At 38.6% G+C, this 19,587-nt stretch overlaps 1 protein-coding gene across 11 annotated transcripts in view; it reads right to left on the minus strand.

Annotated features, from left to right (window-relative positions):
* LMNTD1 (lamin tail domain containing 1) overlaps positions 1-19,587 on the minus strand; it is a 475,330-nt gene that overhangs the window by 55,156 nt on the left and 400,587 nt on the right. For 10 of the 11 annotated variants that reach the window (XM_043881337.1, XM_043881336.1, XM_043881335.1 and 7 more), the window contains 2 exons: positions 14,253-14,313; positions 5,617-5,735 (listed from right to left, as the gene is read on the minus strand). In XM_043881337.1, the coding sequence (XP_043737272.1) occupies positions 5,617-5,678 (62 nt within the window). In that variant the 5' untranslated portion in view covers positions 5,679-5,735; positions 14,253-14,313. Of the gene's footprint in view, positions 1-5,616; positions 5,736-5,829; positions 6,265-14,252; positions 14,314-19,587 lie in introns of those variants that run through there. The other variant, XM_043881326.1, reaches the window with a different exon arrangement.

A 19,587-nucleotide genomic window follows, 5' to 3' on the forward strand; every position in this document is an offset into this window, starting at 1 on the left:
TCAGATAAGTCGCTCAGTCGTGTCCAACTCTTTGCCACCCCATGGACTGCAGAACGCCAGGCTTCCCTCTCTATCACCAACTCCTAGAGATTGCTCAAACTCATGTCCATCAAGTCACTGATGCCATCCAACTGTCTTATCCTCTGTCGTCCTCTTCTCCTCATGACTACAATCTTTCCCAGCATCAGGGTCTTTTCCAGTGAGTCAGTTCTTCCCATCAGGTGGCCAATATTGGAGCTTCTGCTTCAGCATCAGTCCTTCCAATGAATTCAGGACTGATTTCCTTTAGGATTGACTGCTTGGATCTCCTTGCAGTCCAAGGGACTTTCAAGAGTCTTCTCCAACACCACACTTCAAAAGCATCAATTCTTCAGTGCTCATCTTTCTTTATAGTCCAACTGTCACATCCATACATGACTACTGGAAAAACCATAGCTTTGACTAGATGGACCTTTGTTGGCAAAGTAATGTCTCTGCTTTTTAATATGCTGTCTAGGTTGTTCATAGCTTTTCTCCCAAGGAGGAAGTATCTTTTAATTTCATGGCTGTAGTCACCATCTGCAGTGATTTTGGAGCCCCCCAAAATCAAGTCTGTCACTGTTTCCACTGTTTCCCCATCTATTTGCCATGAAGTGATGGGAACAGATGCCATGATCTTAGGTTTTTTGAATGTTGAGTTTTAAGCCAACTTTTTCATTCTCTTCTTTCACTTTCATCAAGAGACTCTTCAGTTCCTCTTCACTTTTTGCTATAAGGGTGGTGTCATCTGCATATCTCAGGTTTTGATATTTCTCCTGGCAATCTTGACTCCAGCTTGTGCTTTATCCAGCCTGGCACTTTGCATGATGTACTCTGCATAAAAGTTAAATAAGCAGGGTGACAATATACAGCCTTGACATACTACTCCTTTCCGAATGTAGAACCAGTCGGTTGTTCAACATCCAGTTCTAACTGTTGCTTCTTGACCTGCATACAGGTTTCTTAGGAGACAGGTAAGGTGGTATGGTATTGCCATCTCTTGAAGAATTATCAGTTTGTGTGGTCCACACAGTCAAAGGTTTTGGCATAGCCAATAAAGCAGAAGTAGATATTTTTCTGGTTACTCTCTTGCTTTTTCGATGATCCAGTGGATATTGGCAATTTGATCTCTGGTTCCTCTGCCTTTTCTAAATCCAGCTTGAACATCTGGAATTTCTCAGTTCACATACTGTTGAAGCCTTGTTTGGAGACATTTGAGCATTACTTTCCTAGCATGTGACATGAGTGCAATTGTGTGGTAGTCTGAGCATTCTTTGACATTGCCTTTCTTTGGGATTGGAATGAAAACTGATCTTTTCCAGTCCTGTGGCCACTGCTGCATTTTCCAAATTTGCTTGCATATTGAGTGCAGCACTTAAACAGCATCATCTTTTAGAATTAGAAACAGTTCAGCTGAAATTCCATTACCTCCACTAGCTTTGTTTGTAGTGATATTTCCTAAGGCCCACCTGACTGGACTCCAGGATGTCTGGCTGTAGGTGAGTGATCACACCATAGTGGTTGTCTGGGTCCTGAAGATCTTTTTTGTATAGTTCTTCTGTGTATTCCTACCATCTCTTCTTAATCTCTTCTGTTTCTATTAGGTCCATACAGTTTCTGTCCTTTATTGTGCCCATCTTGCATGAAATGTTCCCTTGGTAGCTCTAATTTTCTTGAAAATATCTCTAGTCTTTTCCATTCTATTGTTTTTCTCTGTTTCTTTGCATTGATCACTGAGGAAGGCTTTCTTATCTCTCCTTGCTATTCTCCGGAACTCTGCATTAAGATGGGTATATCTTTCCTTTTTTCCTCTGCCTTTAGCTTCTCTTCTTTTCTCAGCTATCTGTAAGGCCTCCTCAGACTACTATTTTGCCTTTTTGCATTTCTTTTTCTTGGGGATGGTCTTGATCACTGCCTTCTGTACAATGTCATGAACCTTCATCCATAGTTCTTCATGCACTCTATCAGATCGAATCCCTTGAATCTATTTGTCACTTCCACTGTATAATCATAAGGGATTTGATTTAGGTCATACCTGAATGGTCTAGTGGCTTTCCCTACTTTTTTCAATTTAATTCTGAATTTGGCAATAAAGGGTTCATGATCTGAGCCACAGTCAACTCCTGGTCTTTTTTTTTTGCTGACTATTAAGAGCTTCTCCATCTTCGGCTGCAAAGAATATAATCAATCTGATTTTGGTATTAACCATCTGGTGATGTTCATATGTAGAGTTGTCTCTTGTGTTGTTAGAAGAGGGTGTTTGCTATGCCAGTGCATTCTCTTGGCAAAACTCGATTAGCCTTTGCCCTGCTTATTTTGCACTCCAATGCCAAACTTGCCTGTTTTCAAGGTATCTCTTGACTTCCTACTTTTGCTTTCTAGTCCCCTATGATGAAAAGGACATCTTTTTTCAGTGTTAGTTCTAGTAGGTCTTGTAGGTCATCATAGAACGGTTCAACTTCAGCTTCTTCGGCATTAGTGGTTTGGGCATAGACTTGGATTACTGTGATATGGAATGGTTTGTCTTGGAAACAAACAGAGATCATTCTGTCATTTCTGAGATTGCACCCAAGTACTGCATTTTGGACTCTTTTGTTGACTATGAGGGCTACTCCATTACTTCTAAGGGATTCCTGCCCACAGTGGTAGATATAATGGTCATCTGAATTAAATTCATCCATCCCACTTTCATCACCTATTATATCTACCCTTTCCATTAACATGAAAAAACAGGATTATAATTTCCGTTAATATATCATTGTTTACCATACCTTCTCCCTTTAATTTCTCCTGTTGTTCAATTGTCTTGCATTTATAAAGATTCCACAGTTAATGTATGCTTTCAAATACATGCGACAAATTAATAACTACAAATACAGCTCACATATGTACATGTGTGTGTATTTGTGTATGTGTGCATGTGGATGCTGAAGGGAATAGCACAAAAGAGAGAAGAAAGACTTACTTTTCAGGCATCATTTTTGTACATAAATCTTACTAGGAATAAAGAGTTTTTTTCTTTTTTATAAATACAAAGGCATAGTATGCATTGATTTAAACAAAGTCCCTAAACCACAATACAGATATTTTATGAGTAAAACAATATTTTCATTGAGTAGGTCATGAAAAGGCTTATGACAACTACATTTTATGACTCACATTGAGGGTCTTCTCAGTAATCTCAGAGCAATCCATATGCCTGTGAATGTGTATGTTTTTAATGCAAGGTCCTGGAGTCTCATCCTTAAGCTCTGAAAAACCAGATTCATGGCCAGCCTAAGCACCCCCTTCCTGGGGCTACATGTCTATAAGTTATGAGCTAAGTGTTTTGCCTCTACACACCATCTCTATTTTGATCTTGTTTTCCAGTGTTCCCATAATGCTATTTGAGCCAGTCCTGTTTTGTTTTTGTTTTTTCCAAATCTTTTTGTAAGGGAAGAAAGGCCTGAAACTTCCTAATCTGCCATCTTTCTGGTGTTACTCTCAATCTCTTTGTTTACCAAGAGGTAGTCTCAATTGTTTCATTCTATAATTGGTAAGTTCCTTCATCAGAATATAAGTTCCTTATATATCTGGAGAGCTCTCTACTCAAAATCAGACTTCTCTAAGTGTCCCTCTCACAAGGCACAGATATCTCAGGCAACTTTAAAAAATAATTAAATGGCATTGGCAGCTGCATTATTAAGTTGCTTCAGTTGTGTCCAACTCTGTGTGACCCTATGGACTGTAGCCTGCCAGGCTCCTCTGTCCACCAGATTGTCTATGCAAGAACACTGGAGTGGGTTGCCATGCCCTTCTCCAGGGGATCTTCCCAACCCAGGGATGGAACCCGTGTCTCATGTCTCCTATACCGGCAGGTGGGTTCTTTACCAGTAGTGACACCTGGAAAGCCTACATTATTACTGTGCAGTACTTAAAAAGCTTCAGTACATGCCACTCTACTGACTTCCCAACCACTCATCTTTCATCAAAGAAGCTCTAACCCATGAAGATACCCTCTTGAGTATGACAGGGGTGGTAATGAAAAGGAGACTACAGAAGTCTATTGTCAAATCGCAAACATTTCATCTCTGTCTAAAATGAGACAGATCATATGACATAATTTTTCCCTGACACTGTCTAGAATAAGCAGGAAAAGGACCTTTATCTTTCAAAGTTCCTTACATCTGGGTTTCATTAAAGACAACTGACTATATCTTTTCAGCATGTTCATTTTATAAGCTCCGATTTTTTTTTTCTTCCTTTGGTAAAACAAGTGCATTTCCAAATAAATTTAATTTCATGAAAGATTCCCAATGAGTTTTTGCAAATGTTGTGATCAAAGAAATCTGGTCTAGGGCCACGGGGGGGTTCTTATTTTTGTAGCTGAACAAGAAGTCTCTAATGGCAGCATGCACTGTTGGAAAAGCTAAAACATTTCAGGAAGAGATGAGCATGGGGCAGCCCACTGTTTGAACCCTGCCCTCACAGACCTATTAGACTCCTTTTGGAAGATGAGAGATTTTCTTCCTGGTGCTTGGTTAGGTTTCCCTTTCCCATGTGGAATTTTCCAAGCCCTTACTTGGTATTTTGCTTCCTCTGTAACTAGTTAACACTAAAGCAGAGGTAGTTATAAACATTCAATTCCAGCATTTCAATGTTATTTCAATGCGGCATTGGTCATATTGACAAGTTATTAATATTTCTCAGATGACCTCTAAGAATAAATATTTTTAAAATGGACTTGAACTGATCAGTAAACATAGGACATCCAGGTCCAAAGTAACATTGGCTTTAAATTGTGTATAGTCAATATAGAAGATCATTTTAAAAATTTTAATTGGAGGATAATAGCTTTACAATATTATGTTAGTTTCTGCCATACATCATCCTGAATCAGCCATAGATATACATGTGTCCCCTCCCTCCCAGCTCTCTAGGTTGTCACAGAGCACCAGCTTTGAGCTCCCAGTGTCATGCAGCAAATTCCCACTGGCTATCTGTTTTACATATGGTAATCTACGTGTTTCCATGTTACTCTTTCGATTCTTCCCTCCCTCTCCTTCCCCCACTGTGTCCACAAGACTGGTCTCTATGTCTGTGTCTCCATTGCTGCCCTGAAAATAGATTCATCAGTACCATCTTTCTAGATTCCATATATATGCATTAATATACGGTTGTTTTTCTTAAAGATCATTTTTTAACAAAACATTGGAAAACAAATGCTGATGCTTTAGAGGATAAAATGATTTACATTAGTAGTAAAAACAGAGTTGTCATTTTAACATCCTCCTAGACATTTCCTAAACCAAAATTCTCCAGCAGTTCTCTGTTAGTAAAGTAGTTTTAAAGAAACTGTCTGCCAATTACTTTAACATGTTTAGATATGAGTTTTGGAAACTCTACCAGGTCTGATATGATGGAGATCTGTCTAGGTGAATTTTTCTATTACTCAGGGACTAAACATTACAAAACAGTGGTTGAGGAAACTGTCGTATGTTATCATTAATTTTAAGAAATTTGTAGACTCGATTCTAGTTCTATTTTATAAGCCGTTTTGAAACAAATAGTTCAAATGTTCCATCCTCATCCTCTGAAACTCATTTGTGACTTTCTTACTGTGCTTGAGTCTCCTTCTTATCTTCTAGCTCATGGACTCCACTCTGCAGGACTGCTGACATTTCCTGAATGGTTTCTGCGTCTCTCAAACTGGCTGGAAGACAAGAATCTTTTCTTTTCTGGAAAAATAAATTATGGCATTAGGCAATGAAGAGAACTGAGATTCAAGGCAGATTTTCTTTTTCAAGTGACCTCACTTGTTAATCTAAATACCTTAAAGCACTCTCCAGACATTGTGATTTCTTCACCAAGCTGATGCCAGGATTCTAATGTGAATGTGTAAGTACCGACACAGCCAATACTGATACTGGCTAAGATTGTTAAACAAATCACGATGAAGGTGCTTAGCACTCACTGGAAGCAACTCAAGACACAGGGCGGTAACCCAGCAAAGCTACCTTTATGCTTACAACTTCCGATCTGGCCGGCACTGCCTGTTGGAACACTATGAGGTAATGTCTCCATAGTTACAAAGTTCCAGCCTCTGAACAATTACTGCGTTGATACTGCACCTGCTTTGCAGTTTGCACACATCGAATAACGTAACTTGCTTTTAAGAGAGCCATTTCTCCTACCAGGCACATTTTGTCATCAAAATGACTGTTTTCCTATTTTGAATTTCTGAGGGTTAAAGCTAGTATGCAAATTTGGGGGCAGTTACTCACTGTTCTGGGGGTGGGGGGCGTTGGTTCATTTGTTTTGACAAATGTTTTTTGAAGACATGGCAACGACTAGGCAGCACAAACAGAAAACTTGTATATTTTGAGGCAAAAAGAAACCTATTGGTAGAAATAATGAAACCAAAGCCAGGAGTTCTAAATTCTTCTCCTAGTTATTCCAGCAATATGACTTAGAAGAGATCACTTAGTTATGATTCTACCTTGAGTAAAAAGATACACATTTAATGTGTCATAATAATAATGGCATGGGGATACAATTAACACACATGAAAGTACATAATTGTGCATAATAATAAGATATATTAATGATGATTACTGGATGAGTAAGTTCATTCAATAGATATTTAAACAAGCATTTACTATTACCAGGAACCATCAAGGTACTATGAACAAACAATTCCTGCCTCAAGGAATAATGATAAAATATCTTCTAATTTAGATTAGAAAATGACTTCCATCTTGGAATGATGCACAGTATTTAAATATCAATACAAAGGACAATGAAGAAAGTAACTGCTTTAATAAAAGAAAAAGGCAAGAAGTATATCACATAAGGACACAAGTAAATTTGAGGACAGCATACATTTGACTATATTTTCTTCATCTCAGAGATGAAGGGAAATTCCTTATTAGACTTATAGGCCAATTATATCAGCACAAAGAGATTTATAAATTTATATTTATGTTCAGAAAAGAATTTAAATGAATTTATTATTTTTTGCCACCATCCCAGTTTCCTTACATCTTCCTATGGGGATGGTTTCCTAGCTATGAAACAATTTTATACTTGAACTACATATATTCCCAGGATGTCATTATGATATCATTTGTTTTATCAGAAAACATATTCACATTTTCCAATACTGTTTGGAGAAACAAAATTCTGCCAATGGAGAAAAATGTTGAAAAGCTTTAAAATTGTGAAGGAAAAATAATTTATAATTATCTGAGTCTAAAGCCCAACTCCATATTACATATAAGTGACAAATATTTGTACATTTTAATATATATCAAATTTTCCAGGAAGTAATTATGCACTATTTACATTGAGGGAAGATTATAGATTGGTTTGTTCAGACCTTTTCCAAAAGTTGTTCATCAGTTGGAAAAATTACATCCTCAAAAGCAATACCACTTGGTGTGTTCATGTGATATAACTTATCTGACATAGGTAATAATGGTAGCAACAACAATAACAAAATCAACATGAATCTGATGAATCTTCTAATTTACATAAAATACAGAGAACAGAAGAGCACGTTAGCTAATAGATCAAGATATTTAAAAAACAACCTGTGTAATTTGTGAATATAACTTTTATCTGAATTCAAGTAAGCTAAAAAATGCAAAAGACATTGGAAATTTAAGTACACTGGATACTTAATAATATTAAGGAGTAACTGTTAAATATTAAAGGTGTATTATGGTATTATGTAGAGAAGAAAAATGGCAAACCATTCTAGTATTTGCCTGGGGAATCCCATGGATAGAAGAGCCTGATGGGCTACATTCCATAGGGTTGCAAAAGAGTCAGACATGACTTAGCAACAAAACAACCAACAATGGTATTATGACTGTATTTTTTTTTAAAAATTCCTTGTTTAGAGATACATCCTAAAACATTGTAGATAAAATGATATGATGTCTAGATTTGCTTCAAAATAATGCAGAAAACTAAGATCATGGCATCTGGTCCCATCACTTCATGGCAAATAGATGGGGAAACAATGGAAACAGTGGCTGACTTTATTTTGGGGGGCTCCAAAATCACTGCAGATGGTGATTGCAGCCATGAAATTTAAAGATGCTTACTCCTTGGAAGGAAAGTTATGACCAGCCTGGGCAGCATACTAAAAAGCAGAGACATTACTTTGCCAACAAAGGTCCATCTAGTCAAGGCTATGGTTTTTCCAGTGGTCATGTATGGATGTGAGAGTTGGACTATAAAAAATAGCACGGAAGAATTGATGCTTTTGAAGTGTGGTGTTGGAGAAGACTCTTGAGAGTCCCTTGGACTGCAAGGAGATCCAACCAGTCCATCCTAAAAGAGATTAGTCCTGGGTGTTCATTGGAGGGACTGATGTTAAAGCTGAAACTCCAATACTTTTGTCTACCTGATGCGAAGAGCTGACTCATTGGAGGGGACCCTGATGCTGGGAAAGACTGAGGGCAGGAGGAGAGGGGGATGAGAGAGGATGAGATGGTTGGATGGCATCACCGACTTGATGGACATGGGTTTGGGTGGACTCTGGGAGTTGGTGATGGACAGGGAGGCCTGGCGTGCTGCGGTTCATGGGGTCTCAAAGAGTCGGACATGACTAAGCAACTGAACTGAACTGAACTGATCTGAATGCAGAAAGTAGGGAGTGGATGGAGTTGTGGATGAAAAAGATGGACAGTGACTTGTAATTGTTGAAGCTAGGTAATGGGTACACAGAGGTTTGTTATACATTTTATTTTTTCTATAAATTTTGAAATTCTCTGTAGTGAAAAGGGAGGGTCATTTGGGGATGTGTAGACTCTGCATTCATTGGAAGGACTGATACTGAAGCTTTGGTCACCTGATGTGAACAGCTGACTCATTGGGAAAGTCCCTGATGTTGGGAAAGATTGAGGATAAAAGGAGAGGAGGGTGTCAGAGGATGAGATGGCTGGATAGCATCACCGATGCAATGGACATGAACTTGGGCAAACTTCGGGAGAGAGTGAAGGACAGGAAAGCCTGGCATGCTGCAGTCCATGGAGTTGCAGGGTTGGACACGACTGGGCAACTGAACAATAACGACAGACTCTTTACACTTAATAACATCATCATCACGGCTGTCTCTAATTCAGGAAGGACAGAGTCAAGTTAGAGCTGAAAGGGAAAAGCAAAAACACTGTTTATGAGGTTCACCAGCCTCACACAGGTTCTTTCCCCACAGCTCTGGAAGATGGGAGTCTCCCCATTTGAGGAAATGGCAGTCCAGAGAGATGAAAACCTCTTCCAAAGGTATATGGCCACTGGATGGCTGATCCAGGATTTGGTCTCACATCCATTTCTTACAAAATCCCCTTCACTCTACTCCCTGTTTCTCTGCTGTAATTACTCTCCAATAGCTTCCTAACTCCTTCCATGGTAACTGCCTAACTACTTCTCTGCCCCTGAACCAGTTCAGTCCTGATCTTTCTCTTTGCTATGGTCTCAGATCACTCTCTCCCATCGTTCAGACTCTGTATCATTTCTGTTTGACCATATCCTCTATTGGGAAGACACCAAAATTTTGCCTGAGAAATTGAAAGAGTATATACAGGGCAAAATAAGATGATGATAACTGAGTTTTATATTTTTAGCTTTTACCTTGATTAAGAAAAAAAATGCCATATCCTGTAATCTAAAAAAAAAAAAAAATAGGCAAAACATTATATGTCCATAATTTTTTAAAAGTTGAAAGACACAAAGAACTGGCTTTATGCACCCTGGTCTTCTGTTTCCCCATATGGAGAACATTTGCACAGTAGGAGATTTTGATTAAATCAGTAATATAAATAAAATGTCTTGTGTGAATGAAGGTAGTATATATAAAGAGAATTTTCTTCCCCTCTCAGGCCATGGATGGAAATTTCTAAACTGAGTATCATGTAATTGAAGATTACAATTTAAAACATGATTTTGCTCCACTATCTATGATTCAAAGAATTTGTATACATAGGGATACACTTTCACATTTGCACTCATGGTACAAATTCCTACTGTAAAGCATCCTGCTAGTCTAAGAATGTGCTGTGTTGCTTCATTTCCTTCACACAGATCCACACGTAAATAACACGGCCTTGAACAGAGATGCTATTATTTCACCTTGAAGTTAGGGTCATGTGAAGGTCCTGCTGGAGGTGTTCACAGGAGAGGGCAGAAGGCCAGTTATTGGGAGGTTCAAGTTTCAGATATTTTGCTCTGAATACCTTCATGGCCCTTCCCAATCACAAAATTCTATTGCCAAACAAAACTAAGAACTCAGATTTGTTTACGCGATACTAAATGTCAAACGACGGCTTGAATCCTCAAACATTCATATCCGTTTCAGCAACAGTTCATAAATAGCTACATAGATACATGAAATTACATGTAAAATAAATAAGTACATGTACTGAGGCTCAGCCTTTATCCATGAATCATTTCTATCCATGTTCTTTGGAGGAATAAAATATCTATTCTGAGACAGAGCATCTCAGACTTGTTCAGAAGGGCAGAGATCCAGAACATATGCTCTTATTTGCAGAACAACATTTTCTTTGTTAAATATTTTAAAAAACACAAATCAATACATTTTTACTTCCTCTACACACTAGTTATATATATATTTTACTAGCAAAAAGAAATGCACCTATATTATTTAGATACCATATAAACTCACAACTACCAGCTCACACATCTTAAAATATATCACCCAACAAAGTGTTCAGCCAAGAACAAATGATTGGTTTTGAGATTTCCTCTTCACAGGAATTTGCAATTTCATTTTCTTCTCTCATCTACTGGCAACCTTAAGCAGGAAAGTGGTGTCTGGAGACAAGGACTTGTAAAAAATGACTGGAGAAAAAATTTGAATTGAGAATATGTGATCCATTAACATTTTTCCTTTGTAAATAGGGTAAAGGCAATCATTCAATATCACAGTCAAACACTTGCTCTGTACAGCTTATGGAACACTAGTGCCCCTTGCGAACAAGTGTGAATAGCCATGGATTAAAGGACTATGAAAGAGAGTTATTAGAAACCTGAATATGGGCTCTGCCCATGGTGTTAGGCACAAAAGTAAGATTGAATGGAGCCTCTCCCAACTCAGTGTGGAAGCACACCCAGGCAAGAAGGGGCTTCAATCCTGCCTCACCCCTTCCTGCTTGGTTAGGGCACACGTAACAAATTTTATCTGTGGTAGCTACTCTCAGCATTATTCATCATTGATGGTAATGATGGCAATAGGTGGCAATAAGGGGTACAGTTCACTAAGGATGGATCAGTTACTCTTGAGAAATCCCGTGAGAATCCTAGATACATAAATGAAGGTGCTTTAACTATTCTCCTGATAATCTGAAGTATTTTCATTTGTCATTCAATTGCAAAGTTGTGTCCGACTCTTTGTGACCCCGTGGACTGCAGCACGCCAGGCTCCTCTGTCCTCTATCTCCCAGAGTTTGCTATTGAGCCGGTGATACTATCTAACCATTTAATTTGAAGTATAAACAAATGTAAAATTAAATTTAAGTTATTTAGCAGCTTTTCTTCTCATGTGCTAATGAGACAGGAGAAGAAATTGAGAGGGTCCTAAAGGATATAAGAACCCTGAGGTTTGCATTATGTCTTTTGCAAGAGAAGGACACTTCTGACCTTCACTACGAGCAGAAAAGAAATTACTGGGGTGGATAATACTGTCTTTGAAGCTATCCTGTGTCATTTGTTTGAGACCCTGTATATCAGAAAGAGGGGAGAAAACAGACATCTGAGATGGAATGAGAAAATTCCTGCAGTGTTAGGAAACAGAACTCCCTGAAGACCTTTGGCCATGTGTAGATTAGTCTGCAGTAGAAGAAAGACAAGCTGGACATTTTCACATGCTGGAAATTTTCTTTGGCTTTTCTATTATTCTCAGTTTTTTGGTTACTGGTCTGTGTTCATGTTTGTTTCCCTGTTAATTTTCGGAGTGAATGCTTTTACAAGTCAGAGCCATAATTAATACTGAATACTACTGCTAGCTATCATTTAACATGTACTTCCTATTTTTGTTATGTATATTATAGCCTTACCAGGTGGCACAGTGGTAAAGAATCTGCCTGCCAATGAAGGAGACTCAGGGAATGTGGGTTTGATCCCTAGGTGGGGAAGATCCCCTGGAGGAGGAAAGGGTAACCCACTCCAGTATTCTTGCCAGGAAAATCCCACGGACAGAGGAGCCTGGCAGGGCTTCAGTTCATGGGATCACAAAGAGTCAGACAAGACTAAGCATGCACACATGCATGCACTCATTGCATCCTTTTAAGGATGTATTATTATCCATCTTTCACAGATGAGGAAACTGACAGAGCAGTCAGGTAACTGCCCAGAGCCACACAGCAGAACCAAGGCCAGAGTTCAGGTCTATCTGAATTTAGGGACTGCATTTTTCATCATTACACTTCTTCTTTCCCTGAAAAATATTGAGCACCACTGTTTACAAGACAGTTGGACAGATACTTTATAATACTAATGGATGACAGACATGTTCCTTGCTCTTCTGGAATTTATTCTTTTGATGGGACAATAGCATCTGTGAATATGAAAAAAAAGATAATGCATTACAGAATGTGATAAAAATCAAAGGATAGTTCTGTTAAGAGCTAGAAGAACTCAGGGAAGAATTAGTAGGAAAGCCTTCACAGAAGAGATGGGATATGCAGTATGTGTGGACCTCAAAGGATAGATAGGATTTTGAAAAGCGGAGAACAGGAAGGAAGATATTATTTTATTCTTTCATGCATGCATTCACTCAACAGAGACATATTAATTATTTGTTATGACTCGACAGTATTGATGTACTTTTCCTGCAAGCATTCAAATCCGGGATAGGCATGGTTTAGGAATATTAATGGCTGAGGCAGAGAGATGACCTGAGTGTGCAGTGGTAGGTAGAGTCAGATGCATAGTGGAGACCAGATCAGAGAGGGCTGTGAACCCAGGCCAAGGAGAAGAATACACTCTCACTATGCACTACATGGGCTTCCTTGGTGGCTTAGTGGTAAATAATCCACCTGCCAATGCAGGAGATGCAGGAGATGATGGTTTGCTCCCTGGGTCAGAAAGATCCCCCGGAGAAGGAAATGGCAACCCGCTCCAGTATTCTTGCCTGGAGAATCCCATGGACAGAGAAGCCTGCTGGGCTACAGTCCAAGGGGTCACAAAAGAGTTGGACATGCCTTAAGGACTATACAACAACAATGTCAATAATTAGATTAATTACAGAATATTTCCTTGGTTGACATCACTGACTCGATGGACATGAGTTTGGACAAGCTCTGGGAGTTGGTGATGGACAGGGAGGCCAGGCATGCTACAGCACACGAGGTCACAAAGAGTTGGACACAACTGAGGGACTGAACTGAACTGAACAGGATATTTCAGGAGTTTCTTGCTTCTATTTGTATGTAAGAGTATGAGTGTTTTTCTTTTTCTTTTTTGGATTCATAGACGTACTTTACTCCAGGTCAAATTTCTTTGCTGAATTTATGTATTACAAATATATTCTCTCAGATTATAATTTACATTTTCACTCTCTGAAAGATGCATTTTATGAGTAGAGTATATTTGTCTATCCTTGTGCCATTACCACACTGTCTTAATCAAGGTAACTTTGTAGTATACTTCGTGGTGTTGTTTTAGTCGCTAAGTTGGGTCCTACTCTTTGAGACCCCCAGGGACTGTAGCCCGCCAGGCTCCTCTGTCCATGGGATTTCCTAGGAAAGAACACTGGAGTGGGCTACCATTTCCTTCTCCAGGGGATCTCTCCTCATCTCCTGCATCAGCAGGCAGATTCTTTACCACTGAGCCACTTGCAAAGCCCCAGTATTGTACACAGGTCTTTAAAAAAAAAAAAATTAATAGTATCATGACCATTCTAGATTCTTTGATTTCCATGTGAATTTTTAGAATAATCTTGTCAATTATGGGTTTCCCTTGTGGCTCAGCTGGTAAAGAATCTGCCTGCAATGTGGGAGACCTGGGTTGGATCCCTGGGTTGGGAAGATCCCCTGGAGAAGGGAAAGGCTACCCACTCCAGTATTCTGGCCTGGAGAAGTTCATGGACTATATAGTCCATGGAGTCACAAAGAGTCGGACACAACTGAGTGACTTTCACTTTCACTTTGTCAATTGTGAAAATACCAGCTTAGACTTTGTTTGGGATTGCACTGACTGTACAGATCAATTTGGAAAGAATGGAGTACCTGTAACTTTCCTTTCTGATAATAGTCTTGTCAGGTTTTGGTATGAAGATTATGCTGGTCTCTGAAATAAAAGCAAAAATAAACAAATGGAACTTAATTAAACTTTAAACTTTTACTCAGCAAAAGAAACCATGAACAAAATGAAAATACAACCTGTAGAATGGGAGAAAATATTCACAAATGACAATGAACGAAGTGTTAATATCCGAAAATATATAAACAGCTCATACAACTCAAAATCAAAAAACAAGTAACCCAATAAAAATGGGCAGAAGACCTGAATAGATATTTTCCCAAAGAATACATACAGATGGCTAACAGGCACATGAAAAGATGCTCAATACTGCTGATTATTAGAGAGATGCAAATCAAATCAACAATGAGCTATTGTATCACACCTATCAGAATGACTATCATTAAAAAGTTTACAGATAACAAATGTTGGGAAGGATGTGGGGGAAAAGGGAACACCTGTACGCTGTTGGTGGGGAATGTAAATTGGTACAGTCACTGCGGAAAACCACATGGAGGGTTCTCAAAAAACTAAAACTAGAACCATCAGATGATCCAGCAATTCCACTCCTGGGTATGTATCTGGAAAGGATGAAAACATTGGTTTGTAAGAATACATGCATCCCAATGTTCCTAGCAGCACTATTTACAGGAGCCAATATATGAAAGTAACTCAAGTGTCCAAGAATGGATGAATGGATAAAGAAGATGTATTTTATACACACACACACACACACACACACACACAAAATAGAATATTACTCAGCCATAAATGAGCTTCCCTCATAGCTCAGTCAGTAAAGAATCCACCTGCAATGCAGAAGTCTGTGTGCAATGCAGGAAACCTGGGTCGATCCCTGAGTTGGGAAACAATATTACCTATATGTGGAATCTAAAAAATAATACAAATGAATGTATGTAGCAAAACAGAAACAGACTCACTGATTCAGAAAACAAACTAGTGGTTACCAGTGGGAAAGAGGGAGGGGCAAGTTAGGGGAATGGGGTTAAAAGATAAAATAAATAAGCATCAATAATACATTGTACAACACAGGGAATTATAGCCATTACCTTGTCCAAAAAAAGAAAAGAAAGATTATGTTGGTCTCATAAAACAAACTGGTAAATGTTTTCTCTTTTTCCAGTGCTCAGGATTGGCATTATGATTTCCTTATGTCCTATGTAGAATGTATTTGTGAAATATTTTGGTTCTGGACTTTACTTTCTGGGCAGTAATAGTTATAGGGCTGATTATATTTTCTATTTCTTCTTCATTAATTTCTGGTAAGCTGTGTTTTCCTACAGTCTCTTTGATGTTGGTGGAATCCATGATGTTATCTCCTTTTCATTATTGATACTGGTTATTTGGCTCTTCTACATATTTTTCCCTTCATTAATTTGCTCGGTCTGTTTAAAGAACCAAGCACTGGCTTTTGATCCTCTTTATTATACATTTTTAAACTTTCTTTGGGTTCAGTTTGCTATTCTTTCTGTGAATACTTAAGATGGATAGTTAGATAATTACATCATATTTTTATTTTCTAATATAGGCAGAACTTTATTCCAAAAATGTTACTACTCAGTCTTTTCATTATCACTTATTTAAATATGTATTTTTAATTTACATAGTTTTTTAGATAGCTGTTGCTTAATTTCCAAACATATAAAGATTTTCAAGTGATTTTTTCTAAGTGATTTTTAATTAAATCCCTCTGTGGCCAGAGTTCATACTCTGAATAATTTATTTGAAATTTTATTACCTCATGACAAGCATATGGTCCATTTTTGTAAAAATTTTTATTGCTTTTGAAGACAGTGCATATTCTGAATTTGTTGAGTATAGGGTTTTATATGTCTCAATTAAAGTAACAGCAATATTTGTGTTATTTTTATCCTCACTGATTTTTTCCTACTTATAAAAATTACAGACAGGGAAGATTCATCATTTTTTGCAGATTTTGTCTCTATTTTACATTCCTACCGACAGTGTGAAAGGATTCCCTTTCCCCAACATCTTCACCAACACTTGTTATTGCTTGTCTTTTTGACAAAAACTATGTCCAGGTGTGAAGTGATATCTCATTGTGGTTTTGATTTGCATTTCTCCGATGGATTAGTGATGAGCATCTTTTCACATACCTCTTAGCCATCTGTATGTCTTCTTTGGGAAAATGTTTATTCAGGTCCTTTGCTCATTTTTTTTTTTTTTACTAGATTATATCTATATATGTGTGTGTATGTATTGGAGAAAGAAAATTAATCATTCAGTTGTGTCCGCCTCTTTGTGACCCCATGGACTATAGCCCACCAGGCTCCTCTGTACATGGGATTCTCCAGACAAGAATACTGGAGTGGATAGCCATTCCTTTCTCCAGGGGATCTTCCTGACCCAGGGATTGAACCCAACTCTCCTGCATTGCAGGCAGACTCTTTACCAGGGAAGGAAACGGCAACCCACTCCAGTATTCTTGCTCGGAAAATCCCATGGAGAGAGGAGCCTGGTGGCCTACAGTCCATAGCGTCACAAAAGAGTCAGACACAAGTCAGCAAATAAATAACAACCATATATATCTTTCCCTACTGAGTAGCGTAAGTTCCTTATACCTATTATTTCTTAGTGTTAGGCACCTGTCTTGTTTCCTCATATTTCTGAGTACTCTTGATTAACAATTATAGTTTATGAAAAAATTATAGATCTAATTTAGGCCTAAGATGATATATTCCTTTAATGTGGTTGGGGACACAGAAAGTCCATATTAACTTAATTAATTCAATTAGGACTTAGGACAGTTTGGAGCTGGGTTTCTGTTTCAGTGAAGGCCAGTCTCTGTCTGGCCTGTTCTTATGCCTAGGTTGGACCTTCAAGGTTCCAACAAGAATCTGGAGGGAGATGTTACTAGATATTCTCTTTGTTGGGCCTTGAACTCCAACTTCTGTCCTCTGTATCCATAAATCTGTAAAATCTCTGTTTATTCTCTCAACCATTTCTTCCTAAAATAACCTGACAAACTTAGGCCAAATCTGACTTTACAGATTGGTTATCCTTCTGGGTCTTTTCATTCTTTTGGATCTTAGAAACACAGCGCTTGACTGACTTGATAGCATTTTGGTGTCTTTAGTTCTATTACATTTCCCCAGCTTTTCTATTTGTTTTCAGTAGGAGAATTAGTCCAAATTACCTGGGCAGCCCTTACTAAATCCCGATTCTCATATTGTTTAAATAAAATATTTGTATGTCTTTTGGCTCAACTCTTTACAATATATATTGGAGTCAACAAAAGAAATATTCCCTTTGGTATTGTGCTTAGACAAAAGAACTGGTCCTATAGCTTATAGGTTCCATGACAAATTCAAGATGAGATTAAATTTATTTTGCCACTTGGAAATTTTTATTTGGCCTTATTAACTAGTTTTTTTTTTTAAGCTACTTCACTCTTTCTGCTTTCAGAGAGCATGTTATGCAAATTTAATTAGAAAATGCCTGTGAAAGTTCTTTTAAATATTTAAAGAAAAATGCATGTATAAGGTGGTATTACTATTCTAGAGCCATAATCATTTATCTTGTAAAAACCTTGTGCACATAGATTAGCAGCACATCTGAGAAGGTCTTGGTGAACTATTCTCTGCAGAAGTGTTGCGCTTCATTGAATGATGACAACTGATTTAATCAGACCTCCTCCTGGGAAGAAGGATCACAAAGTAAAAAAAGCATAATGTTCATCTGCATGTGAAACAAGTATGATTAAGTAACTTGTCAAAATCATACACCTTATGCTCCATGGGAAAGGTAAAGCTAGTACGCAGCAGCATAAACTGAACCCAGGACCCTATGACTCTGACCCCACGGCCGAAAATAGAGGCAATAAGACACTGAAGATTAGGGAAAATTCTTTTCAAAGACAACACTTCAGAGATTTGAAAATCAAAATGAAAAACTTCTCTCAACTCTTGAGTTTCTATGCTCAGAGTTCCTTTCCTGCCTCTCCTTCCCTCCTTCCTTCCTTCCATAGCCAAGTATCTCTGAGGGGAAAAAACTATATTGCTTTCATTTCCTTACTGCTCACTCATGTTACATCCACTGTGGTATGATTTGTTCACTCATGCATAAATCATGCTTGCTCTTAGGGGTCACAATGACCTCCTAGTAGACCATCTAATGGTTTTATTCCTTCTCTGTTTCTGTACGACATCTGTCATTCTCTCCTGTCCTCCTTCCCTCCAAATTCTTGTCCAACTCCCCTTTCTCCTCTTTTTCTCCACGTTCAGAGGATGCCTTTGTGAGATCCCTTGGATCTTCCCTCTGTTTGCTTTTTCCCTTTCCTATTTCCTTCAACAATTTCACTTAAAAAAAAAACAAACAAAAAAAAACTTGCAACCATTGTATCTGTTTAGGGGCTTCCCGGGTAGTGCAGTGGTAAAGAATCTGCCTGCCAATGCAGAAGATGCAAAAGACTCAGGCTCAATCCCTGGGTCAGGAAGATCCCCTGGAGGAGGAAAGGGCAACCTGCTCCAGTATTCTTGCCTGGAAAAATTACACAGACAGAGGATCCTGGCAAGCTACAGTGTAGGGAGTCTCAAAGAGCTGGACACGACTGAGCACACACACATTGTATCTTCACGACTTTAAAATCTCTTGTTTATGCTCTCCTCTTAAACTAATTGAGTGATTTCAACCGCCTACTGATGGTTTCAGATTTTTCCAACCCTACTCAAGCTACCCATAATTGTTCTAGAATTAATGAGGTCTTCCCTGGTGGTCCAGTGGTTAAGAATCTGCCTTGCAATGCGGGGGACACAGATTTGATCCCTAGTCTGGGAATATCCCACATGCCATGGGGCAACTAAGCCCAAGTGCCACAATTGCCAAGCCTGTGCTCTGGAGCCTGGGAGCCACAAGTACTGAAGCCACGTGCCTAGAGCCCACACTCTGCCACCAAGACAAGCCACCACGAGACGTCCGCACACCTTGACTAGAGAGTATCCCCCACTCTCCACAACCAGAGAAGGCCCATGCACAGCAACAAAGACCCAAACAAAGTGCAGTCAAAAATAAAAAATACATATATATATTTAGAATAAACGAGAACTCAGGCTGGCAGTAGATATCAGTTACCTTCTCTGTAAACAAACATGGATTAGAAGTAATGTAATCCTTTGACTTCTTCATGCTTGATGTAAGGGTGCTTTGAAATTAACAGATCCCTAGAGCGGTGGAGAGCATACCATTTCAGTCTTCCACTGAAAGACCACAAAGCTCCAGCCAGAAGACTCTTTGGCTGATCCTCCCACCTAAGTCTCTGATGCCCAATTGTTATGCCAGTTT

Source organism: Cervus elaphus, chromosome 22 (genome assembly GCF_910594005.1).
Source record: "Cervus elaphus chromosome 22, mCerEla1.1, whole genome shotgun sequence".
Classification (NCBI taxonomy): Eukaryota; Metazoa; Chordata; class Mammalia; order Artiodactyla; family Cervidae; genus Cervus; species Cervus elaphus.